The 26,281-nt window shown below is 46.2% G+C and overlaps 1 protein-coding gene across 1 annotated transcript in view; it reads right to left on the bottom strand.

The window, feature by feature from the left end:
- The window catches only part of PTK7 (protein tyrosine kinase 7 (inactive)), a 102,387-nt gene that overhangs the window by 16,764 nt on the left and 59,342 nt on the right, over positions 1–26,281 (bottom strand). Inside the window, exons 2-11 of the mRNA XM_028724866.2 lie at positions 14,340–14,633; positions 10,265–10,367; positions 9,439–9,629; positions 7,973–8,123; positions 7,065–7,195; positions 5,300–5,569; positions 4,359–4,492; positions 1,630–1,765; positions 795–914; positions 389–538 (exon numbers count right to left, since the gene is read on the bottom strand). Coding sequence (XP_028580699.2) covers positions 389–538; positions 795–914; positions 1,630–1,765; positions 4,359–4,492; positions 5,300–5,569; positions 7,065–7,195; positions 7,973–8,123; positions 9,439–9,629; positions 10,265–10,367; positions 14,340–14,633 — 1,680 coding nt within the window. The remainder of the gene's footprint in view (positions 1–388; positions 539–794; positions 915–1,629; positions 1,766–4,358; positions 4,493–5,299; positions 5,570–7,064; positions 7,196–7,972; positions 8,124–9,438; positions 9,630–10,264; positions 10,368–14,339; positions 14,634–26,281) is intronic.

Genomic DNA, 26,281 nt, shown 5'->3' with positions numbered 1-26,281 from the left:
TCTCTCTCTCTCTCACACACACACACACACAAAACAGCATTACAAGGCTCACAGAAGCACAGAATTGTAGAGTTGGAAGGGACCGCAAGGGTCCTCTATTCCAACCCCTGCAATGAAGGAATCTTTACCCCAATGTGGGGCTCGAACCCACAACCCCGAGATCAAGAGTTTGATGCTCTACTGACTGAGCTATCAGGTGGGCAGTGTGTCTAGAGCCATGAACAGGAGCCCACCTCTTTGGTGGTGTTGACCCAAATGTCAACATTTTACCAAGAGTGACTACTGACCACCCCACAGGCCTCCTCAGAAAATCAGGCTGGCGGATCTCGGACTTCTTAAGTCGCCAAGCACTGCTTAAAAAGACAATCCTCTTCTACCCAATGCTTACCTGCCACTGTGAGCTGGACGGTCGCTCTGATCTCTCCCTGAGGGCCGTTGGAAGCAATGCAAGTATACTTTCCGGCGTCGCTCCTCGTCACTTTACGAAAGCTCATGTTTCCAGCATTCTGACTGACCCGGGCTGGCAGGCTGCTCCCGTCTGGGTAAAGGAGTAGAGAGATCATTCAGGAGCAGATCGCAAGTAGCCGACTAGGACCTACCATGTCCTGGCAAAGGATTAGCTTTGCGGAGATGGGAAACTATTGTCAACAAAGGACAATGAATATTTTAGAAACCCAATGCAAAGCTCCTGCGCTTCTCCGCAAAGCAAAAGGCGAACACTCAGAGACATTTTTTTTTGCAGTAAGGCCTGTCGATACAAAGCCCATTGCACATTCTGAACATTTCCTCCTCACCGCTTTTAATCCACTGGATTGCAGGCTTTTCCCGGCCTGTGGCTGAGCAGGAGACGGTGACCTCTTTATCAAACTCGACACACTGCTGAGGCTGAGGGGTAGGGGTGAACTTCAGCTTCTCTGAAATTAAAATGCCCGGGTAAGAAGACGTGAGCACAGTAATCAAACACAAAACAATGAGTCCTTAGGTCTCCTTACAAGACAGTTTAGCGCTTGTGGGTGGCACAGACTCAGGCAAGGCCAAGCGCGGCCCTGAAAAGGCTCTGATTCTCAAGGCATCGTCAGGAGCAGGAGACGCACGCTGACCGATTGATTCATAGTCAGAAGGGATTCCCAGGGGTCATTTAGCAATGAAGGAATCCACCTGATTCAAAACACCCACCCACCCCACTCACACACGAAAACAAAGATCACCACAGCCAATCACAAACAAACAACCACACCCTAAGCCAACCCCAACCTCTCTCACCACCAAAGGAACACAAGTGAACAGCAGAGAACCGGCACGAGCGACGCTGACACCAAACCCTACATACATTAAGCATAATAGAAACATTGCCACCCGACCCCACCCCCACCTATCTCCCCCCCCTCCACCCCCTTTTTTTTCTTCCCCTAATGTCTCAACAAATGAAACGGATTTGTAAAAATGTTACATGGGAAAAATACGAGAGACATTACACATACATCTGTAAAACAAGAAAATCCTTAATAAAAAGAGGGGGGAAAGCAATGAAGGAATCCCAGCTGAATTGTGAGCACATGCGTTTGTTTCGTGTAGCGCATGCATACAGAAAACGAGAAGAGTTCCCCCCCCCCAACAGGAGTCACATACCCAGGACGTGCACCCGAGCCTGCTCCTCAATGCTCCCGGCTGGTGTGCTGCTCACACACTTGAACACTGTCCCGTCGTACACTTCCACGTTGTTAATCCGCAGCGTCCCATTCTCGGCAATTTCAAAGCGGGAATCCTGCCGGATGTGAAGAAATGTATGATGAGCGCAAAGGCCTTTTAAGGTCCCCAAGCCAAAAGAAACAATTCCAGGGGGTGGTTTTTGTGCAGGCTACTTCTTCCGTTTCCACTGCCGGAGACTACACCTGGACCTTTATTTTTTACCCTTATGCCTTTTCAGAGCCCCAAAGGTTCACTTTGATCGGCAGAATTGGCGCTTTTACAGGCGCAACATAATACTGCACCGCATCTGTAAGAACTGGATTGTTTAGTGTGGCAGCATCAACACTTTGGAACTACCTGCCTATTGATATCAGGCAAGCGCCTTCCCTGCATTCTTTTTGATGCCTGCTAATGACATTCAATAATAAATTATTGGGAAGTTCTAAATGTCTCATTTTTCCTTTTTTTTAACACATTCTGTTGCAAACCACCCAGAGTGGCTGGGGCAACGCAGTCAGATGGGTAGGGTACAAGTCATAAACTATTACAAATTATTGTTCTTATTCAGACAAGCCTACCCAGACATTTAGAAAGTGTGTATGAGTTTTAATTTGTTTTAGTTGTTTTAACTTTCCGTACGTTTGAAATCACGGCTGTAAATTGCTCTGTGATAATTTCACCATTTTATGTTTTCTGTAAGCTGTTTTTAACGGTACCCCCAACTACAATCAAGCAATAAATAAATTGATGATATAAATAAATCATCAGCAAGTTAGGGCATCCCTGATTTGCCTCGGAAAAGAATAGCAAAGAACCACAAAATAAAAATTGGAAGAGGTCCCCCCCCCAATTTTTTAAAAATTCTGTTTCTTAAAAGGTGTAACTAGGAAAGTGAAAAGTCTGTTTCGTAGGCAGCAGAACTGGCTCTGGCACCAGCCCCAAAGCCCCACGGCAGAATTCAAAAGAACCTCAAGTGCCCCCTTTTTCTACCTGGCACAGTCAAGTCTCCACCACCGACGAGGTTCTAGCTGGCTCTTGTCTGCAACAGCCAGAACAGGGCCCTGTTTCTAGAAGCATCTCGCAGGGGAAAGGGGGGACTGAAAAAGGATACTGCAAATGAAAGCCTCTTTAGTTCTGTGTCAGATGCTTGAGCCCATCTCCCTTTTGTTGTATTTTTTTTTTTATGAAAAGGATTTAATTGCATAATAGGATTAAGCCAGTTGGAACCTGATATACATACATACGCACATATATAGACAGCCACGGGACACAGTCAGCTGTTGAACTGCAAGACCACACAACGAGGATTTAAATGAGCATGTGTGTGTGAGAGAGAGAGAGACAGAGAGAGGGGGAGGAGGGAGAGAGGGAGAAGGAAAATGGTGGCTCTGACCGGAGGCCACATGGCCGTGTTTAATTGGGTTGGTTCGCTGTGCTGTAATAGGTGGGGGGGCCCTCTCTTGAGGGCACCAATGCGCCCCTTCTTGAAACACACACTGTATTCAGTACGCAGGCATGTATAAAGGTAAAGGGTAAAGGGGCCCCTGACCCTAAGGTCCAGTCGTGGCTGACTATGGGGTTACGGCACTCATCTCGCTTTATTGGCCGAGGGAGCCGGCGTACAGCTTCCGAGTCATGTGGCCAGCATGACTAAGCCGCTTCTGGAGAACCAGAGCAGCACACGGAAACGCCGTTTACCTTCCTGCCGGAGTGGTACCTATTTATATACTTGCACTTTGACGTGCTTTCGAACTGCTAGGTGGGCAGGAGCTGGGACCGAGCAACGGGAGCTCACCCCGTCGCGCTGACCTTCTGATCAGCAAGCCCTAGGCTCTGTGGTTTATCCCACAGCACCACCCGCATCCCCACCGGCATGTATACTCACATACAAACATCCCTAGACACAGGCATAGTATCTCTGACACCCAGCTGCTGGGAATCACAGGTGGGCAGAGTGCTGTTGTGCTCATGTCTGTTTTCAGGCTTCCTGCATGAAGCTGGTCAGCCAGAAAGCTGCACTAGATTATTATTATTATTTATTGAATTTATATACTGCCCTGTACCCAGTGGTCTCCGATGGGGCCACTTGGATAGGGCCACTTGCATGATTCATCAGGTTCGTCTTCTGCAGCACAATTGAGAATCCTCTACTCCTGTCCCCGAAACAGTAAAAGAGAACTGGGTAGGGGCAGGGAGAGGATGCACTGCTTAAACTTGTAGGGATGTGGGTGGCACTGTGGTCTAAACCACTGAGCCTCTTCGGCTTGCTGATCAGAAGGTTGGTGGTTCGAATCCCCGTGACCGGGTGAGCTCCTGTTGCTCTGTCAACCTAGCAGTTCAAAAGCATGCCAGTGCAAGTAGATAAATAGGTACCGCTGTGGAGGAAAGGTAAACAGCATTTCCGTGCACTCTGGCTTCCATCACAGTGTTCTGTTGCAGCAGAAGCAGTTTAGTCATGCTGGCCACATGACCATGAAAGCTGTCTGCAGACAAACGCCGGCTCCCTTGGCCTGAAAAGCAAGATGAGCGCCGCAACCCCATAGTCGCCTTTGGACTCAACTGTCCAGGGGTACTTTACCTTTTACTGCTTAAACTGTAATCAAAGAGCAATAAAGGAGACACAGCCGCAAAATTGAGGAGCCAGTTCCACAAAGCCCCTCCGTGCTCACCTCTGAAATGGGGATGGCATTGCGAAACCAGCTGACTGTGGGCTTCAGAGACGCTTTGCTGAGACAGTGGAGGTATCCTGGCTTGCCCTCTTCTAGCTGGCTGTCCTTGGGCTTCTCCACCCATTTTGGCATAGCTGGAGGCAGGAGAGAAAAGCAGACACTCGTCATAGCTGACTCCAGAGCAGGAAAAATGGTAAGATCATCCCATGCCATCTTAAGCACAAGAGGCAGAATAACTTGCCCAAGAGTTGTGGCAGTAATTCAATGACCGTGGCAAGGAAGCCATCGTTGACCTGCTGAAAGGATCTAGGGAAGAGATGGGAAACCTTTTCCAACCAGAGGGCCACATGCCCTCATGGGCAACCTTCTAGGGGCCGCACATCAGTGGTGGGAGGGGGCCTGAGGTAAAAGTGGGTGAGGCGACGGATTATTACTTGCACCTGGGTACACCAAAAGCCTGAGGTTTCCACACACACCAGCAGCACATACACCTCTCCGTACATCATGGTCCCTTCCAACTCTATGATTCTATGAATTCATAGAACTCTATGATTCGATCACAGTTCAAGGGCAGTTTCCAGCCAGGAAAAAGAACTCTGGGGAGGGAGCAGAGCAGAGCCATTGAGGGAAAGAGCCTGGAGCTGGGACTGGGAAGAGTGCTGAGGGCCGTATAGAGAGGACTGGAGGGCCATATTCAGTCCCCAGACCTGAGCTTCCCCACCGTTGATCGTGTGAAAACCACAGTTCAGGCCTGAACTCCAGTGCAGGGCCAATCCAGTCCCAAGAACCAAGGAGTAGCTGGTTTTTGTCCACCAAACTCTCAACCCAGAACCAGAACTGGACCCTCCCTTTCCTTTCCTCCCAATCCCACACCACCCATGACTCTCTCCCACACAGTGCTCCTTCCGCGCTCTCAGTATCTGCAAAAGGAGTCTGCTTACTAGCTACTGTGATGGTCAGGTTCTGCTTCTTCTCTCCAGCCTTGTTCACCGCATGACAGGTGTACACTCCAGAGTCCTTTTCTACAACGCTAGTGAAGACGAGGTCCTCGGCTTCTTGGCGCACCCTGCCAGTCGCAGGGAGCGGGGCGCCGTTTCTCTCCCACCAGATACGTGGTTCTGGGACTCCCCGAGGCGCTATGCAGGACACCCGCTGCTCTTTGTTGGCGATGAACGTCTTTGGGCCAAACAGGTAGGTGAAATCTTCAATTTCTGAGGAGAAATGCAGGTGCTGAACTTAGAAGGCAGCAGTGTCAGATTGGGGAGAGCTGGGGGTGGACCATACCACCCACAAATACGTATCCTCATATTTGGGAGTAGTAGTAGTAGTAGTAGTAATAATAATAATAATAATAATGTTTTATTAATTTCAAAAAAATGGAAGATACAAAAACAGAATCCCAACTTACCCCCCGCCTCCAGGATGGATCAATCTAGTTAAGTTTGCTCAAGTCCAATCCGTGATTTTGGCGGTTACCGTTCTTCAGGGTTATCAGCCAAGTTTTTTATAAAAGGATGCCGTATTTCCACAAAAATCATCTACATCATTTGTGTAATTCAGTTCATGTAATCTCTGTGTTAATTTTTCTTTTACGGCAACTGACCATATTCTTATTCGCTATTACAGTCGTACCTTGGAAGTCGAACAGCCTAGTTCTCAAACGTCGCAAACCCGGAAGCGACTGTTCCAGTTTTCAACTGTTCTTTTGGATGCCAAAACGTCCGACGGGGCTTCCGATTGGCTGCAGGAGCTTCCTGCAGCCAATCAGAAGCCGTGCTTCGGTTTTTCGAACATTTTGGAAGTCAAACAGACTTCTGGAACGGATTCCGTTCGACTTCCAAGGCACGACTGTAGTTGTATTTTTCAGGAAGGTGAACTCAAAGGGACTTGCAAAAAAGTGAACCGTATAGAGAAGTGTATAAATGATTGTATGGAAGGTCTAAAATGCTCCAATGTATGTAATAAAGAGCAGATTCAACCGAACCTTGTCCCACTGACAGATAAGGAAGTGATTAGAGGTGAGGGGGAAATCAGTGTTATATTGCCGCATGTGGACCACTCAGGTCTTGGGGAAAGGGGTACAGGAGGCCAAGTTCAGTCAGCTCTGCCCTACCCAGAACTATGTCAAGGACCAGACCCTTCAGACCAAAGCCTTGGAAGCTAGGGGAATATCCTAATAACCCCTAAAAATAGTGTGGTTCCTGGTATCAACCATATTGGACCCTGCTATCAGCAGGGGAAGCCCCACTGCTGTTGCCACTGTCAGGTTGTTGCCTGGTTAGCGCTGACCCACAATAGGGTCTTCTTGGCGAGGCAGTTCTCCATGGGTGGAATTCCCTCATTGTTCCCCCCAACACCATTTTATTAAAAGTGCAATAGAGAAAGAAAGAAAGAAAGAAAGAAAGAAAGAAAGAAAGAAAGAAATTACTATTAAATCTCAGGCAGCATTTGACAAATGAAAGACTCTGTCTCCCTGGCAACACTGAAATTAATAGCAGTGGAATTCTTATGGGCCTGTCTTCAAATGTTTTTAATTATTTTAAGAGGCTTTCAACTGTTTTAAATGTGCTTTTATTTTATTTGTAATTGCATTTTGTTTTAACACCGTGTTTTGTTTTGTTTTTGCTACCCAGCCCTCTTTTGGGCAAACAGAAATGTAACAATGAATTCAGTAAGCAAGAAATCTTTTGGAGGTGCTCGTCATACCTGCCAGCTGCAGTGTTGCCTCCAAAACAACAGCCTTCCCCCTCTGTCCGCGACCAACACATTTATAGACTCCTGCACTGCGTGGTTTCACCTGAGGTATCAGCAAAGAGCCGTTGGAGAACAGCACTGTCCTTTGGGAACAGGGAGAGAAGACGACTGGCGTCAATGACATTTTAGCAGAAGAGGTGCTTACAGGCAAAGGCAGGCTTGCCTCTGTGCAAAAACACGCCTCCTATTTTTAGATAAATATTTTATACTGAAATTTCCATCATGACAGACATTATAAGTCAAAACCACAAGGCTACCAAAGCAGAAAAGGGCACAGAATGAATACAGGATCATGAATGTTTCATCATAAAAAAGCATACAGTGGTACCTCGGGTTAAGTACTTAATTCGTTCCGGAGGTCCGTTCTTAACCTGAAACTGTTCTTAACCTGAAGCACCACTTTAGCTAATGGGGCCTCCTGCTGCTGCCGCACCGCCGGAGCACGATTTCTGTTCTCATCCTGAAGCAAAGTTCTTAACCCGAGGTACTATTTCTGGGTTAGCGGAGTCTGTAACCTGAAGCGTATGTAACCTGAAACGTATGGAACCTGAGGTACCACTGTATAAGACATAATAATTATTGTGAATGGGAAGGATCGGTGCATCTTTAGACCTAGCCATAGCTGACCATATTTTCAGGTGGGCTTTCTGTAAGTTGCAGTTGTGTCTTGAATAAAAGGATACCAACGAAAAATAAAGCAGCCCTGTGTGCTTAAGCCTAATTACTGTATGAAGGGATTGATACCATAGAGTAAGCCATCCTGCCAGGATTTAGCTATGTCCACTTCCCTTACGCTGGGAGGAAATGGGAAATATATATTTCACATGAGCAGCGCCCACCAGAATGTTTTCTGTCCTTACCTGGACTTATTGGAAACAGGGGTGTCGTCTTCGAATAGCCATTCCTGGGTGGGAGGTGGCACAGCTTGGAACTTGCAGTGGAACATGGCCTCCTCATTCCTATTGACAATCTGGTTCTCAGGAACAATCACGGGGCGGGGAAAGCTTTCATCTGGCATGAGGAAAAGGGGAACATGAGAAAGTGATGGTTTATCGCATAAGACCCTAGGCCTAGGACCCTTGTACCTACGGGACCGCCTCTCCCGGTATGCCCCACGGAGAGCCTCAAGGTCCATAAATAGCAACACCCTAGTGGTCCCGGGCCCTAAGGAACTTAGATTAGCTTCAACCAGAGCCAGGTCCTTTTCAACATTGGCTCCGGCCTGGTGGAACGCTCTGTCTCATGAGACCAGGGCCCTGCAGGATCTGATTTCTTTCCACAGGGCCTGTAAGACAGAGTTGTTCCGCCTGGCCTTTGGCTTGGAATCAGTTTGATTCCCTCCCCCTCTTTCTTTTTCCTTTTTCCTCCTGTGATGAGGCTGCATTTTAATATTTTAATGTTTCAATATTTTAATGTTGTATTTTAATCTTGTTTTTAAGTTGTATTCATTCAACTTGTTTTTATTATTGCTTGTTAGCCGCCCTGAGCCCGGCCTTGGCTGGAGAGGGCGGGGTATAAATTATTATTATTATTATTATTATTATTATTATTATTATTATTATTATTATCTGTATCTGGTCCACAATGGCCCATCAGATGCCTTGAGGAAGCCCAGGAAATAAGCACAGCACTTCTTGATCCCCAGCAACTAGTACCCAAAGACATATTGCCTCTGACCCCGAAATAATATATAGCCACCATGACTAGCGGCCACCGACAGCCTTGTGCTTCACTATTACACCTTGTGGCAGTGAACTGCCCGGTGTCAGGGGTGGGTGCCAGGAGCATTAACAACTCACACGGTAATCCGAAGTGTTTGTAACCTGAGGTATTTGTAACCCGAGGTACCACTGTAGTTTCCTTCCTTTGGTAATCCTCACAGAACTCTAGCCCAATGGTTGCCATTAATTTGATTTTGAATTGATTTTAGAATGAATTGATTTTAGAATGCTGTGTTACTTTTATTGTTAGCCACTCTGAGCCCGACTTCCGCTAGGGAGGGCAGGATGTAAATTATTATTATTATTATTATTATTATTATTATTAATAATAATAATAATAATAATAATAAAAATAAAAAGGGAAAGAGGCTCAAGAGAATGAGGATGGGGGCTTTTATATCTGCAGGCACACCGCTGCCTAGAACGCAACATCCAAGCAGGTCCACCACCGTGATGCAAGATTCTTCTCTAGAGCTGTCTGCAGAGGCTCCTGTGGTTATCTCTTGGATGCAGTCCTTGGGCAACTACATCCCTGGGCTTACCCTGTGTCCAACAAAAGGCCATCACTCGAGACCTTTCCCACAATGAGAAAAACACCCACTTGCCTATGATGTTGAGAGTGAAGTTGTTGCTGCTGCACACCGAGGCCATGGCGTTCCGAGCACAGCAGAAATAGACCCCGTTGTCATCCGGGCTGGCGCTCTTGAGGGTCAACGTCCGTTCCTTGTTGCTGACGGAATAGTTGGTTCGGTCGTCTTCAATCTGGGTCCCATCCCGGAACCACTGGCTCGTCGGGCTGGGAAGACACAGGCAATTTGATTACAGCCAACAGGGAAATCATCAAAACTCTCTGAATCATTTTCAAATTCCCACAGCATATTCAGGCATCAGCAAGAGGGATGAAAATCTACCTTCTCTCTGAATTCAGATGTGTTCTATTAAACTCTTCTTAGCACTTAAAAGTTTCTTGAAGAACGAACCAGACTGAAATACCCGTGAATATATGAGAGGATAATATCTGGGATACAGCAATGTCTGAGCACCTCAGACATTGCAGGAGGGCACTTAAAGGCATAACGAATAGAGATACTTTCCAATAAACAAAGGCCCCTTTCTTTAACTATGTTAATGACCCAAATCAGGACCTTGTTATCCCAACCGCTCAATATTCTCAATGGAGAGGCTACGTTTAAGTAATATATTTGAATGTTGAATGTGTACATGCATGTCTAGAGACCATGGATAAAACAAACACCATTGCAAGTACTGCTGGATAAGTGTTTGATATCTAGTGCATTTGTTTAAAAACCAATTAACAAATTCTTTAAAGAAAAGTTTAATGGAGGAAGGAGTTTCCAAGGGCGTCTTTTCTGGGGTGGGAATGCAGGAGAGGTAGCCGGCAGAAGATCATTCACACTGGCGACTCCTTACCGAGGGTGCCCGTCGATATGGCATCGCAACGTTACTGGAGCAGAACTCTGTATATCTTCCACTCTGGCCGGGTTCTTCAAAACAACTCCCCCTGTTTCGATCCCTGATGAAAAGAGGGCGGGGAGAGAAAACAAAACAAAGGTCACTTTCAGGCCTCTGTGCTTTGGAAATGGAAGCATCCGTATACCTGACACCAGGTGTCAAAGGGTCACTACAGGAATGCAAGACGGCTTCCACCTTTGCATGATGGCACTTACTCTGCCCTGGGGAAAACCCCCACTGAGATGTATATTGGCAATGCAAACCATTTATCAGTCCTGCCTATACAGTAAATATGCTTCGGGTTGAGCATTTTCGAATTGCACTCCATGGCGACCCGGAAGTAACGGAATGCGTTATTTCTGGGTTTCGCCACTCACGCATGCGCAGACGCTCAAAATGCCGTCACGTGCATGCACGGAAGCGACGATTTGCGACCCACATACACGCAGGTTGAGTTTGCTTCAGGATGCGAATGGGGCTCCGGAACAGATCCTGTTAGCATCCAGAAGTACCGCTGTATATTATTATTATTATTATTATTATTATTATTATTATTATCACCATCATCACCATCATCACTATCATCACTATCACCACCACCACATCAGGTACTTTTATATTAACACATAAACTTTAGGAAGCCTTAGAGTGGCAGCCTCAGGTGAAAAAACTAGTAAGATACAGCCTCTGTTCAATTTGTGCTTGGAGATAGCTATACAAAAAGTAGCGAGCTCTCATGGTGCAGCCAGCTCTGCACCTGCTCGAGCCCTGGGGTACTGAGAACAGGAGGCCAGGTAATAACTAGCAGAAGAAGTGTTGTGGCACCTATGGTTTGAGACTCAACAAAAACGGCAGGTGGAAAATTTCAGTTTCCATATGGAAGGCTTCTATTCTATGTGGCTGGCAAATTCCCCCAGTCAAAGAATTAGGTACGTATGGGTCAAAAGGAGGGGTGGGGGCCCTGCAGCTCTCCAGGTGTTCCTGGACTACAACTCCCATGAGTTCTGGCTACTGGCCTTGCTGGCTGGGGCTAGTGGGCGTTGGAGTCCCAACCAACACCTGGAGAGACACAGGTTCCCTACCTCTAGTCCAGGGGTCTGCAACCTTTAAGACAAAAAGAGCCACTTGGACCCGTTTCCGAAGGAAAAAAAAACTGGGAGCTGCAAAACCATTGCGACATTTAAAACAAATATATCTCCGGAGCCGCGATCTGACAGCGGGAAGGTGACGTCGGGACGGTGCGTGACTAACACACACACCGCCCCCATGCGACATCACAGCCAGTACAGCGCCCGCCACAGTGGGGAGTGTCGGGGCGCACAATGCGCCTCCTCCCCTCGCTAGTATCCGCCCTGGAGCCGCGGCAAAGGTGTAAAAGAGCCACATGCGGCTCTGGAGCCGCGGGTTGCAGACCCCTGCTCTAGTCAAAAGTGATTGATATTTCAAGGAGCAGCCCTGCCACAGTGGAAGATGGAGCGAAGTCTAGGCTCTCTTGTCAAATGCCTGTATTTACAAATGCTTCAGTCATATGTAGTACTTGTTGTTTTGGTGCCTCACAAAAGTCCTGGGACGTTTCCAAAGCAGCGCCTGAAATTTGCCAGGCGCATTTTTCACCTGTCCATCAGTGAAGACGCCCAGGTTGCCAGGATGACACCTGAAGTCTCCACCATCTGGAGATGCATGCCTGGGGACCCTTGGATTTGACTGTTTTCACCCACTGGCAACGGATCCTGCAGAATTCTATCCTTTATATTTTATCTGCACAGTCAGAATGAATTTCAGGAACCAAAAAATCATATTGAAAAATACGACTTTCGAGCCGTCTGGCTCAAAAAATGGCAAGGAGGTATTTCAATTTGTTGACTGTAACCCTGGTCTAATGAGCCATTTGTTGCCTGGCTTATATATCTTGAGTTTCTAATGCTGTTCCAAAGTTAGACCTGCGATACGTCCGGATTTTCCTGGAAATTAACAGGATTTCAAAAGTGCAGTTGACATCCGGGGGGGAGGAGGCGTTTCTGAAAGGCGGCGCTTTGTCCTGGCTCAACAACTGGCTCAGCAACTTTCAGGGTGTCCTGGTTTTTTACTTTTTGAAATATGGCAACCCTATCCAGAGTGGTCTTTCTACAATTACATTGCAGCAGGTGAGAGCTATTGTATATGTTATCTGATCACACTGAAGAGCACAGCTGGGCCACTAATGAGGATGTCACATTCCTGCGGCTCTGCGGGCAGAATTCATGGCAGGATGGAGAGAGAGAGAGAGAGAGAGAGAGAGAGAGAGAGAGAGAGAGGCAAACATTGAAATGTGCCAGGCAGAGGATTTACACCTGAGGTGCTAAACCTGAACCGGCAGGCTAAACCAGACATTCTCTCCATTGCTTACATCTGTCTCCTTGCAAATCCCTCCTGACTCCTTTTGCGTTGGCCTCACTATGAACCAAGAATGACATTTGTAGTAGGCTTCAGTACAGCCTGGCTCTAAGAGCTGACTCAGCCTAGGTGATGGCCAATGGGACTAAGCTACTGTAAGAGTAGCAGTAAAGAGTTGCAGTAAAGCTCTGCAACTGCTTTCTGGAACAATCACTTGCCTCAGGGAAAAATATGCAGCTGCAGCTCACAGGAAGGTTATGCATTTAATCTTCATCCCACCTTTTTGCAGTGGGGCTGATGGCAGAACATGCACAGGGTTGAGAGGCAGCCTCTGATCAGAGACAGACCTGCTTGGCTCCAGGCTTCGGGCCAAGATAGTAGCTGCACACTTTCCTTGCAGTTTTTTGCCTACCGGGAGGGGAGAACAGCAGTGTCTCCAAAGCCCCTTTTCTTTGCTGCCTGCTGAGCGCATTATTGTACCGGCGTGATTGAGAGAATACATATGTGTGCGCAAGGAAAGAGAGTCTGAGCGTACCCAGCGTGCCTGCGATCTGGGTGAAAGGAACAGCAGGTGCGTGTTTTAAGGTACACATTTGTATGTGTCGCAAAATTGGCTATTTTAAGGTCCTGGCTTTTTGAGTAACAGTTCACACAAAAGTGGACATTCCTGATAACCTAACAACGATGTGGAACCCAGGGTAAAAAAAAATAAAAGCGTCTTACGACGTTATGTCAAATTGTTGTGCAGGCTCTCTCTAGAAAGTAGCCTGAGGTGTTTTTCTAGGTCGTTCAGCCACCAACTCTTATTCTCTATTATACTACAGTGGTACCTCGGGTTAAGTACTTAATTCGTTCCGGAGGTCCGTTCTTAACCTGAAACTGTTCTTAATCTGAAGCACCACTTTAGCTAATGGGGCCTCCTGCTGCTGCCGCACGATTTCTGTTCTCATCCTGAAGCAAAGTTCTTAACCTGAGGTAATATTAACCCGAGGTACCACTGTATTTGTTTTTCTACTCTTCAGCCCAAAGGTTCCTAATGTGGTACATAACAATACAGTCGTACCTTGGTTCTCGAACACACTCTGTACCGGAAGTCAGTTCGACTTCCGAAAACGTTCGAAAACCAAGGCGCGGCTTCCGATTGGCTGCAGGAGCTTCCTGCACTCAATTGGAAGCTGCAGAAATTGCGTTGGACGTTCAGCTTCCAAAAAACGTTCACAAACTAGAACACTCACTTTCTGGTTTGCGGCATTCGGGAGCCAAAACGTTTGACTTGCAAGGCATTTGGCTTCCAAGGTACGACTGTATATTGAAATATACAAATCCATACCAACCTCACAAAACCAACTTCTTGTCTGTGTATATAGTTTAGACTAGATATAAAGTTGGTGTGTATGAAAAACCTTTGGAGGGGGGCGGGTTTGGTTCCCACTGTTGATTTTTTTAAAAAAGTGATTGTATATTTGTATACAAGTAGTTTGGAGGCTACTCTTTTAGTTTGTTGCCATAATTATTTTTTAACACTTTTGGGAAGGCTTCTCTCTGAAAGGTAGCACATACATATTCCAAATACAATCAATCGTTCGTGCCAGTTTGGATTCAATAATGCTGGTGCCGAAACCAACCAACCAAGCCCAGTTTGTAACCAATGTGTGCTTACACTTTATGTTAAAAGATGCATTTGTGGTCCGAGCTTCTTCTCCAGTCACTACGTTCCTGGCCACACACTGGAAGTTCCCGCCATCTTGATGCCGGTCGACAGATGTGAACTGAAGGCTGCTCCCTTCCTTGAAGCGGCGCTCGGTGTCCTGGACGGGGACGCCATTCTGCAGCCACTCAAACTCTGTGTCTCTTGGGTCCTCCACTTCGCAGCGCAAAATGGCGCTGCGGCCATGGAAAGCATCCTGGGAGTACGGCTCCTTCGTGAAGGATATCTTAGCTTGAGTCCCAACAGCTGGGGAAAAAACAAAGGAGGAAGAAGATAAGACCTCAAGCCGTGGAAGTTTTTTTGGGAGGAGATAGAGGAAAACGATATGCATCCCTAAATTATAGTAAGTCTAACGTATTCGGCTGCGTTGGAAGAATCCCAGCAGCCATTGAAAAAGATCAACTAAATTTCTAATTCTTGGGATTGTGGAGATCATTAAAAATTCCACTGACACTTATTATAATTCTATAATAAGTAGTAGAAGAAGAAGAGTTTGGATTTGATATCCCGCTTTATCATTACCCGAAGGAATCTCCAAGCGGCTAACTATCTCCTTTCCCTTCCTCCCCCACAACAAACACTCTGTGAGGTGAGTGGGGCTGAGAGACTTCAAAGAAGTGTGACTAGCCCAAGATCACCCAGCAGCTGCATGTGGAGGAGCGGGGAATCGAACCCAGTTCACCAGATTACGAGTCCACCACTCTTAAACACTACACCACACTGGCTCTCTAAGATGTATCCGGGGCAAGAGTGTGCTGTTGCCACAGGCAGAAGACCAGAACCCTCAAAAAGTCTGATGCACACCCAACACGCTGTTCTCAAGTTTGAGTTGTGAAGCTCTTTCGAAAATGGCAGACTCTAGTCTACTGCTATGGCCTGACTGTAAGCTGCATGAGTCTTTTCCTCCCGATGACACAAACGCAAACTCCTAGCGGCTTTCCACTAGTAAGTTACCAAAAAGTTTTTAGACCTTCAAAATATGGTGGAAGAGCATGCTTCTAGCCCTGAAATAATGCTGCTTCCCACATGATTAGGTAATATACTCTCCAACGATGGCATTTACACAAGGAAAGTGGTCTTGCAAGAAAGAGCCCATCTAGAACATGTAAACAGAGCTGGAGCTTCAAGAAAGGACGAGCGTCAACATTAAACTCCTCTCCAATCCATGCCACCTAGCTGTCTCGGTGTGGAGCACATTGCTGTAATGTGAAACCCACACAAAGGCATTCTATCCTAACTTGTAAATTCAGAATGGAATAATTTTATGTGGAAAGAAGAGTTTTATTGTTAAATATATACCTTAACAAGGCCCTGAAGTGCTTATGAGATGGGCACCACCTGGACACCAAAACTGAGATTTGCCAGACCTAACAGCAGGAGCTTTATTGCCTTAAGCTATAAAGACTAAGGCGCCATAGCTGGACTGTAAATGACTCTTACGTTTTACGGATCACAAAATCAGAGTAGGGCCTCCCAGAATCCTCAGTTCACACATGCGGGAAATGTTTACAAGGATCCGAAAGCTTGTTCAGATGACCCTGAGCAGTGAACCACAACTCCATTTTCCCAAGATTATTTCAAAATTAATAACATGGGTTTTTCAGAAAATTTCAAACTGGATTCTACCCCCCACCCACCCCCCGGACATACTAAATTAACTGGGATCAAATTCAGCAGGTTTGAATATGTGCTTTTGGTTTTAATTTACCGTGCTCACACACCCAAACACACACACACTGTTCAAAAAAGAAGAAAGTCTTTGTGTGCATGCGCACACACATTTTTGAAATAAATATTTTAAATGCATGCTTCCTAGGGATAATCACCTAGGGGGAAGAAATAAGTTAATTACAACTTAGAAACTGCCCAGTTTAACTGGTATAATAGCTAATCCTTGGGTGAGCAATTAGCATTACAAAAAAGAAAAAAGAAGGGGGGGGGGAGTATTTTCAGAAATGGAAAATATTCTGTGTTTACTCCCAGCAAGGTATTATCTGATGGAGGTAAGGAGAGGCCTTGCTGTCAACCTTACCAAATTTGTGTCCCAAAGATCAAAAGCAGAAAGCAAAGCAGCTACAGCTTAAAATTAGGGTTGTACGAATGCTTCTCAAGGCTTCGAAATTCAAAAGGCTATATTTGATGAGGTCCAAGAAAAAGGAGGGGCATCGCTATAGGAAGCAGGAGGAGATGGTAGCATTTGCCATTTTTTAATGTTTGTGTGAATATCCCAAGCGTTCCCTGTTGCTTGAGCAGCACATGAAAGGATTCTGCCTCCTATAAGATTGCACAAAAGTATTTTTTTTAAAAAAAAGGTTTGAAAGATGACCAAAATCATGGTGGGTATGGGAAAATGTTGTTTCACTGTTCACTACTGATGTCACAGGTCTAAGAAGACATCATAGCAAACGGAGGTCCAATGCTGAGGGCCTTCTGGCGGTTCCTTCACTGCGAGAAGCCAAGTTACAGGGAACCAGGCAGAGGGCCTTCTCGGTAGTGGCACCTGCCCTGTGGAACGCCCTCCCACCAGATGTCGAAGAGAACCACCACCACCAGACTTTTAGAAGACATCTGAAGGCAGCCCTGTTTAGGGAAGCTTTTGGTGTTTGATGAATTACTGTATTTTAATATTTTGTTGGAAGCCGCCCAGATGGGCGGGATATAAATAAAAATTATAATTATAATTATCGTCGTCGTCATCATCATCATCATCGAAGCAATATTGGTAGTGATGGAGAGACACATTTTCCCAGCAACAACATTTTGAGTGTTTGTGGGGAAAATGCTACTCCATGACTGTGTCTGTGCTAACTTAAGGGAAAGGTGTGTGATTTATTTATTTTTTTAATCCTTCTGCAAGAAACTGAAAATGGCAGGGTAGGGAATTGTTAGCCTCCGTTGCATTAAAGTGTGTTTCAGCCATCCTTTGAACTTGGAAAAAATGGATCAAGAGGCTAGACCTGTGGGTTGTAAAAGGAAGGAGGGAAAAAATGGCTAAGAAGTGCCATTCTACAGCTGCCTGAAATATCCCCCAGTAACCCTTGCCTGGTCTTGAAGCTGCTAGCTCTGCAAATTCCAAAGCTTTGCTCCAACTGGGGTTCATCATTTTGCGGCTACCTGGAATGGTCTAACCTGAAGCTCACGTGTTTCAAAATTTTCAAAGGAGGGTCGCAGAAGCGAGGGAAGGGGCGACATTTCCACACATAAATGTCCTTTGAAGAAAGCTTACTGAAAGCCGGTGCTTTGATCTGGCCAATAAACAGATATAAAACGGGAATGGGCATAGCCCATGGGCTCTTTCCTTCAGATGCTGCAGTAAAAATCTGTACTGGAAGCCTGTAGGGGAGTTCCACCTAGCAGATGTTTCCAAGGCAAATAAAAGCTGAAGGCTTTCTTTGTACCCTTCCGCAGATAGGCAAGATGCAGGTCACAAGCCCTGAACAGGCACCCAGGCAGGTAAACGGACACATCTCCGCTTTCAGGACAAATCTAAGGCACACAATCTACCTAGGTTTGTTGTCCTGGGAATTTTGTTTTAAGTGATCAGGCGCTTTACTTTTTACGTAGGACAGGTGGGTGGGCCTCCAGATGTTGTTGGACCTCTGGGGACATGCTCAGGAACAATGGGAATTGTAGTCCACCAACATCTGGAGAATCATCTATTTGCTGCATGAAGAAGTGGTTTCTATTATCTATTATCCTGAATCTTCCAACACTCAGCTTCATTATACCTGTATACCTGAAGGAGCGTCTCCACCCCCATCGTTCAGCCCGGACACTGAGATCCAGCGCCGAGGGCCTTCTGGCGGTTCCCCCATTGCGAGAATCATAGAATCATAGAGTTGGAATAGACCACAAGGGACATCGAGTCCAACCCCCTGCCAAACAGGAAACACCATCAGAGCACTCCTGACATATGGTTGTCAAGCCTCTGCTTAAAGACCTCCAAAGAAGGAGACTCCACCACACTCTTTGGCAGCAAATTCCACTGTTGAACAGCTCTTACTGTCAGGAAGTTCTTCCTAATGTTTAGGTGGAATCTTCTTTCTTGTAGTTTGGATCCATTGCTCCGTGTCCGCTTCTCTGGAGCAGCAGAAAACAACCTTTCTCCCTCCTCTATATGACATCCTTTTATATATTTGAACATGGCTATCATATCACCCAGGGACGCGGGTGGCGCTGCGGGTAAAAGCCTCAGCGCCTAGGGCTTGCCGATCGAAAGGCCGGCGGTTCGAATCCCCGAGGCGGGGTGCGCTCCCGTTGCTCGGTCCCAGCGCCTGCCAACCTAGCAGTTCGAAAGCACCCCCGGGTGCAAGTAGATAAATAGGGACCGCTTACTGGTGGGAAGGTAAACGGCGTTTCCGTGTGTGCGGCTCTGGCTCGCCAGAGCAGCGATGTCACGCTGGCCACGTGACCCGGAAATGTCTCCGGACAGCGCTGGCCCTCGGCCTCTTGAGTGAGATGGGCGCACAACCCTAGAGTCTGTCAAGACTGGCCCGTACGGGCAGGGGTACCTTTACCTTTACCTTTATCATATCACCCCTTAACCTCCTCTTCTCCAGGCTAAACATGCCCAGCTCCCTTAGCCGTTCCTCATAAGGCATCATTTCCAGGCCTTTGACCATTTTGGTTGCCCTCCTCTGGACACGTTCCAGTTTGTCAGTGTCCTTCTTGAACTGTGGTGCCCAGAACTGGACACAGTACTCCAGGTGAGGTCTGACCAGAGCAGAATACAGTGGCACTATAGAAGTGAGGCTACAGGGAACCAGGCACAGGGCCTTCTTGGTAGTGGCACCCGCCCTGTGGAACGGCCTCCCACCAGATGTCAAAGAGAAAAACAACTACCACACTTTTAGAAGACATCTGAAGGCAGCCCTGTTCAGGGAAGTTTTTAATATTTAATGCTGTATTGTTCTTAACACTTAATTGGAAGCCGCCCAGAGTGGCTGGGGTAACTCAGCCCGATGGGCGGGGTATGTATGTATAGATAGATAGATAGATAGATAGATAGATAGATAGATAGATAGATGATAGATAGATAGATAGATAGATAGATAGATAGATAGTGTTCTGGGGGAATGGTGACTTTTCTCTACCTGCTTTCTCTATTCATTGCATAATTTTATAAACTTCTATCGTGTCACCTCTTACATGTCCTTCCTCTAAGTTTGTTTCCCAAACTTGGGTCTCCAGCTGTTTTTTAGACTGCAGTTTTGTAGTCCAAAAAAAACCACCTGGAGACCCAAGTTTGGGAAACCCTCCTCTAAGCTAAAAGGTCCCAAAGTTGATGTGACAATGAGTAACTTGCATGCAGCCTCAATCTCCCCTCTTCCCAGAGCAGGCCAGGCCTGACTTCCGAGACCTGCCAGCAATGCGAATTGAGGCTTCACATCCATGAGCAACAGTTCATCATTTCAATCTTTTCCTGTGTGTCCCTATTCTGAGAGCGTCCGCAAACATGTTAACTTGAGTTATGCAGAAACTCAGCATCAGATTTCTGAGTTTACACCCCTATGCCCTACCGAGATGCAAGAACTAACTTGATAATTGCTTTTATAATCATACTAGCGCTAATACCTACAGTCAGTGAGTTTGCGTGACGGTAGCACCAGCGGAATTAAATTTAACCAGTTGTTACTTGGTGATGCAAATGGGGTCTTAGTCAGCAGAACAGCCCGAGGTGCTGTGAGCGGCCTATGTTGTGTTGTGCTCGCTCTCCCTCTCTCTCTCCAGGAAGGAAGGAAGGAGAGTTTCAGCAGCATCAATGAGTAACTGCAGCTGGAATGGAGCAATGGAAAAGGATCAATGAATGGCAGGAAGCAGAGGTTGAATGGTTCCTACCTCACCCAACAACCAACTGGGACTTCTGGGTCACGCCGCTGACAGAGAGCAAGTTGGGTCACGTGGCCGGTCCTGAGGACACATGCCCACTGACAACACCACGGTGGGAATTGGTCCGCCGTGAGTGAACCTAGCAGCAGAATCAGGCTAGCTTCCTACCTAGGAGATTTCACAATTAGCGCTCTGAAGCCAGCGCCTACAAATAGCTGCACATTTTTGCGCTCCTCAGGTTACAAGCTGGCCATAGAGAGGCAAACAAAGAGTAATTCAACAGTTGCTGCTCTCCATCTGATGCCGTCCCCAGGAATGAGCTCTCCCGTGGAACAAGGCCAAGGCTGCTTGGTATTTCAGGGTCAGTCTGATACGAGACAGATGCTAAGAGGCTTATGCATATATTTTTTTTAAAAGTGTCATTTTTACTGAGGAAAACTGCAAACAAAATGCTGCCATCGTTCTGCAGCTTTCTTTATTTATTTACTTGTAATGTTCATCGCCCACTCTTCATAGCCAAAGCAATCCCAGGGCGTGTGATTATATTTGCAACCAATGCAAAATATATATTAAGCCAAAAGCAGCCAAATGAAAAAACAACCCCCAGGACTTACAACAATTCAGCAAAGAGGCTTCATAGATCGCTAGCAGATCCGTTTATGAACACCAAGGATCTGAAGTTCTAAAGGATTTCACATGGGGCCTTCTGCCACTGAACTACGAAGCTTTCACAGCAATCATCCACTCAAAATCATATTGTATATATGTGTGTGGCAGTTGCGTACAGTCATACCTCATGTTACGTTTGCTTCAGGTTGAGCGTTTTCAGGTTGCGTCCCACGGTAACCCAGAAGTACCAGAAAGGGTTACTTCTGGGTTTCGCCACTCACGCATGCGCAGACATGGGTTGCGTTCTGCTCATGTTGCGAACGGGCCTCCGGAACGGATCCCGTTCGCAACCAGAGGTACCACCGTACTTTGATGCTGATGTGAAAAATATACCCCTTGTGAAAAACATACCCCTTTTTGACTCAGCCATGGTTGAATGTCATCACCTTGTACTGAAATGACGCCACTACTTGGACAATTAATTTACTTGAGAAATTCCACCGATGACTGCAACCTTGTCATTAGCTTCTCTGGTCTTCATATTCCTTTGCATGCTGGTTATATATGACCAAATTCCCTTCAACAATACCCCTGCTGTTATCAGAGCTGCTACTCTGCAATTAAAATATTTGTTCTGTTCTGTTAAGACTTCTGTGCTTATTCCCCCTTTCCCCACAGACCACATAATAAATGTCCAGGTAATAAAGACTATTATAGGTCCAGTCATTCTGTGACGTAACCCATATTCCTGCAAACTGCACTGCAGGTTTCCCCATCGTCCCAACGCACAGTTTTATATCTCTAGTTATCCAGCAACAGATGTTAGTATAATCATGGCTCCCCTCTACATGAACTGAATTCAGGAGCCTCTAAGTTTTGTTTATATCTCCCAAGACACAGGGTCAGTATATTCCCCAGTACAGATGAAAAATGGAAGCAAAAATTGCATTATTTTAGTCAGTGTCACCAGGTGTAAGCTCTTCTAGGTTTGTTTATTATTTCTCCCATGACTTACACTTAGCTTTTTAAATTCTGAGGTGTCTGTTCACACACACACACACACACACAGAGAGAGAGAGAGAGCGAGAGAGAGAGAGAGAGAGAGAGAGCGAGGGGGGAGTGTTTTAAGTCCCAATGCATTCCAACAGAAGGCTTTCAAAGATGTTTAATTTCCACAACTGCTGGGTCTTGGGGAAGGGCCAGAGTTCAGCAGAACAGCCACTACCTTGCATACAAAAGGCCAATCCCTCTCATTTCCAGGTAGGGCTGCCTGACTAAAACCTGGGACAGCCACTACCCATGAGTGTAGACACACTGAGACAGCTGAACCAATGGTTCCTTAAGTTCAAGTGATCTTAAGGTAAGCAGCTGTCAGGGACGGGTAGGCAAAGAGGAGTGGTGGGAGGCACCAGCTGGGGAACCCCCAAGGGAAATCCTAGAGGAAGAAGGCTCAGAGCCAGGGGATGGGTGGTGGGACACCGAGGAGAGGTCAGAGGGAGAGGATTAGGAGGAAGGCCTGGTTGCTGAAGGGGCAACAGGGTTTAGTGAGCGGGAGGAACCTGTGACAGGGAGAAGTTCAAACACCGAGGCTGAAGCAGAGGAGGGGGACTGAGAGACTGCTGAAGAACTAGGGGAGTCTCCCTCTCCTGCTGCAACAAGTTCCCCTCCCTGCTGGTCTCAAAGAACATGCAGGATAAGGAGGAGGGCAGAACAGAGGCCAGAGGTGGGCAAGTGCAGTTTGAGACTGCTTGGGAAACATCAAGGAGAGGAGGGGCCTTAGAAAGGGTTGAAGGCAGGGACCTTCAGTCCCGGTAACTGCTCCATAGGGGCAAGACCAGGGCTCAGCAAACCTTTTAAGCAGGAGGCCAGTCCACTGTCCCTCAGACCTTGTGGGGGGCAGACTACATTTTTTTTGGGGGGGGGGGATGAACAAATTCCTATGCCCCACAAATAACCTAGAGATGCATTTTAAATAAAAGGACACATTCTACTCATGTAAAAACACACTGATTCCCGGACCGTCCGCGGGCCGGATTTAGAAGGCGACTGAGCCGGATCCGGCCCCTGGGCCTTAGTTTGCCTACCCATGGGCAAGATCAGGGGTCAGCAAACTTTTTCTGCATGGGACCAGTCCACTGTCCCTCAGACCTTGTGGTCTGACTATATTTTGAAAAATATATATGAACGAATTCCTATGCCCCACAAATAACCCAGAGATGCATTTTAAATAAAAGCACACATTCTACTCATGTAAAAAACACCGGGCAGACCCCACAAATAACACAGAAATGCATTTTAAATAAAAGGACACATTCTACTCATGTAAAAACACACTGATTCCTGGACTGTCTGCGGGCCGGATTTAGAAGGCGATTGGGCCGGATCCGGCCCCCCCGGCCTTAATTTGCCTACCCATGCGCAAGACCTTCTGGGATGTGTTGCTGAGTTGTATATCATTGGATAGTTACCTTCACTGACAAGGGAACCCTGCGTCTTTCATGCTGACCTGAGTCTGACTCCAGCTCCGACAGCAGCTTATCGAAAGCAAGGCTTACACTCCCATGTGGTAAAGGGCTTGGTGAAACCTAAATGGTATTTCGATAACTGCACATCACCGCAAGGGCACACATTAGGCCAGATCCCCAAGGCCACAACTGAAACCAGTTGTGACCAGCTCCCCTTTTCATCCCTCACTTTGTCTTTTTCCCACTCTCTTCCATTCCATCTGCCTTATACTTTCCAACACAACACCCCCCCGCCGCCTACAGACACCCGCAAGAGCGTCTAACCTTGGTGCTGGGATCTTTGCAACAACATCCACAGGCGCATTACAATTTAGATGGCGAAAAGAAATCGACAAATCTGGCATGTGACGCCCAAATAGCCAGGTGCCAGGCAGATACTCATCAGGTGTTCTGTATCTCTGCATTGCTGCTAATGCTTCCTTTACAATGCTGGTCACACTTTCATTTTTGAAACACTAGGGAACCTGAGTTCAGCTGCAGTGAGCTAACATGTACCAGTCTCAGAGTGCTCTTGCCATTAATTCATCAGGAAAGGACGCAGGCATACGCCATAGGTCACTTCCCAAGCTAACCTGATCAGCTCTACAGTCAGAAGAAAACGTATGTTCAGAAGTGAACATATGCAGAAATCCAGAAAAAACAAAACTGGATGGTACTTGTTGAAATTTGGTCACATAAACATTCACTCAATTTAGCTGAACCGTTAGATGTGTTGAAAGGAGGTTCACCTTGTTTTCAAGCCAAGCCTAATGAAAGCTGCATATAATAATAATCTCTAGTCTCTCCTTAAAGAGAGCAGTTTAAAATATCTCAAAAGGTCTGGATGATAGGTACCGCTGCGGCGGGAAGGTAAACGGAGTTTCTGTGCGCTCTGGTTTCCGCCACGGTGTTCCGTTGCGGTTTAGTCATGCTGGCCACATGACCCAGAAAGCTGTCTGTGGACAAACGCCGGCTCCCTCAGCCTGAAAGCGAGATGAGCGCTGCAACCCCATAGTCGCCTTGGACTGGACTTAACCGTCCAGGGGTCCTTTACCTTTTACAAGGGACACAGGGGAACTTACTTCCAAGTACATGCATAGGATTTCACTGATACCTTTTTCTTTAATAGGGAGGAAAGGAAGAGAGGCACCCAGGGATAGGTGTTTAGTGGGCATCAAATCTGGGCAGCCAGAAGACCCTGTAGCCCTAGTCCTTGCCAGAAGAAGGATTTCCCAGCATCAATCCAAGTCACTGTTGTGGGAGAACTGGAGCAAGACAAGATGACCCATGCATTTTATGGGAACCTCCGGCAAGGAATAATCTTAATACAAGCTCTCCAGACAATGAACAAGCCAAGCCGCATGCCAGCCCCCGCCCTTTCACCTTCCACTCCCCACCCTCAAATCCCAGATTGCTAGTCAGCGTTCCTTGAGATTAATCCCCGCCCCCATCTAAAGACAGGTCTAATTCTCGCATCCTGGTGAGAGAGGAATGCCAGAGGCCGTTTCCACCATCAGCTGCCGCACACCCATAATAATGACTTACAAGGATGCCCTGTTTATCCATCAATTCACGGCAGCTGCTGCCTACACAACAAAGGCCGACTAAGTATCTCAAGGCTACACGGCAAAGGGAAACACATGTTCCTATATTAAGATGCATAAGTGAAATTAGCAATGCTGCATATCAATTTCACTGCAAATTTCAACACACCAAATGTTTGCCATCTAATACACTAAGACAGATTAAAAATAAAGGGCGATAAACATGATAGGGGTACTACATGTGTTTCTTCATGCGCTCCCAAGATACTGTCAATAAAGCACATTGACTCTACTATTTAACCATGCAGGCATCTTATTATCAGTTTTCTCTCATATGTAGCTTACATTAAAATAGCTTAGCATATGCTTCCCATGTATATTTCATATCTCTTTTAATCAAGACTTCTGTGTTATATTTTATTACTTTTTAACCACGAAGGCATCCCAACAGATTAGTTTGTGCCTTCTCTTGTATGCAACACACATTACATTAAAATAGCTTAGCATATGCTTTCCATGTATATTTCACCTCTCTTTTAATCAACGCTTGTATATTATATGTTATTATTTCTATTTAACCATGCAGGTCTCTTGTTTGTGTCTTCTCTCATATGTGACGTGCGCATTACATTAAAATAGCTTAGCATACATTTCATCCTCTCTTTCAATCAACACTTGTACATTCTTCTATTAGACACTATCATGGAAGGGGCATATCGAGGCTGCGAAAGTCAAAGCGCAGAAAGCTTGTGGGACACGAATGAAATTCTATTTTACGGTGGGTGGCCATTTACTAGAACCCGTGTTGAAAATCTTTGCTAGTAAAGTGGTTTCCCAGATGCTCCATGGAGTAGCAATATGGGGCACGGATCCAAATGCTAACATTCTTCTATTATAAATGTGTGTGTTTTATCTGTCTGTCTGTCTATCTATCATCTATCTATCTGCTGGATTTTCTGGGCAAGACTCCATTCGCATAAAAGATAAATTTAAAAGTGTTGTGGGTACTTTTCACATTCAACATCTACAAAGGAGAGAAACTGTCCAAGATATTCTGCAATTTCAAAACGAGATAAGAGAGCACAAGTTAAAATTAGTTTCAACTTTAAAATCACGGAAAGGGCTGGGAAAGAATAAGGTCTGAAAGCAAGATGTGCACAGCTCTCGCTTGACTTTTTCTCATCAGCAAATCGCCATGGGAACATATTTTCAAGCTCAACTTCACAATAACTGTTCTTTTTAAATCAACCTTAGTGATGTTTATTAGCAACACAGAAAGTTCACTGGGAGCCAGAAATAATGCTCACCAATACTATACTATCTCAAGTTTCGTTTGAGAACACTGCGATTCCTCTCAGGCTCATCAGCAATGAGAAGATAAGCAAAGGCAGATAAGTCTCTAAAAGAC

The sequence above is a fragment of the Podarcis muralis genome, chromosome 3 (genome assembly GCF_964188315.1).
Source record: "Podarcis muralis chromosome 3, rPodMur119.hap1.1, whole genome shotgun sequence".
Lineage (NCBI taxonomy): Eukaryota > Metazoa > Chordata > Lepidosauria > Squamata > Lacertidae > Podarcis > Podarcis muralis.
This window is presented reverse-complemented; position numbering and strand designations above follow the sequence as displayed.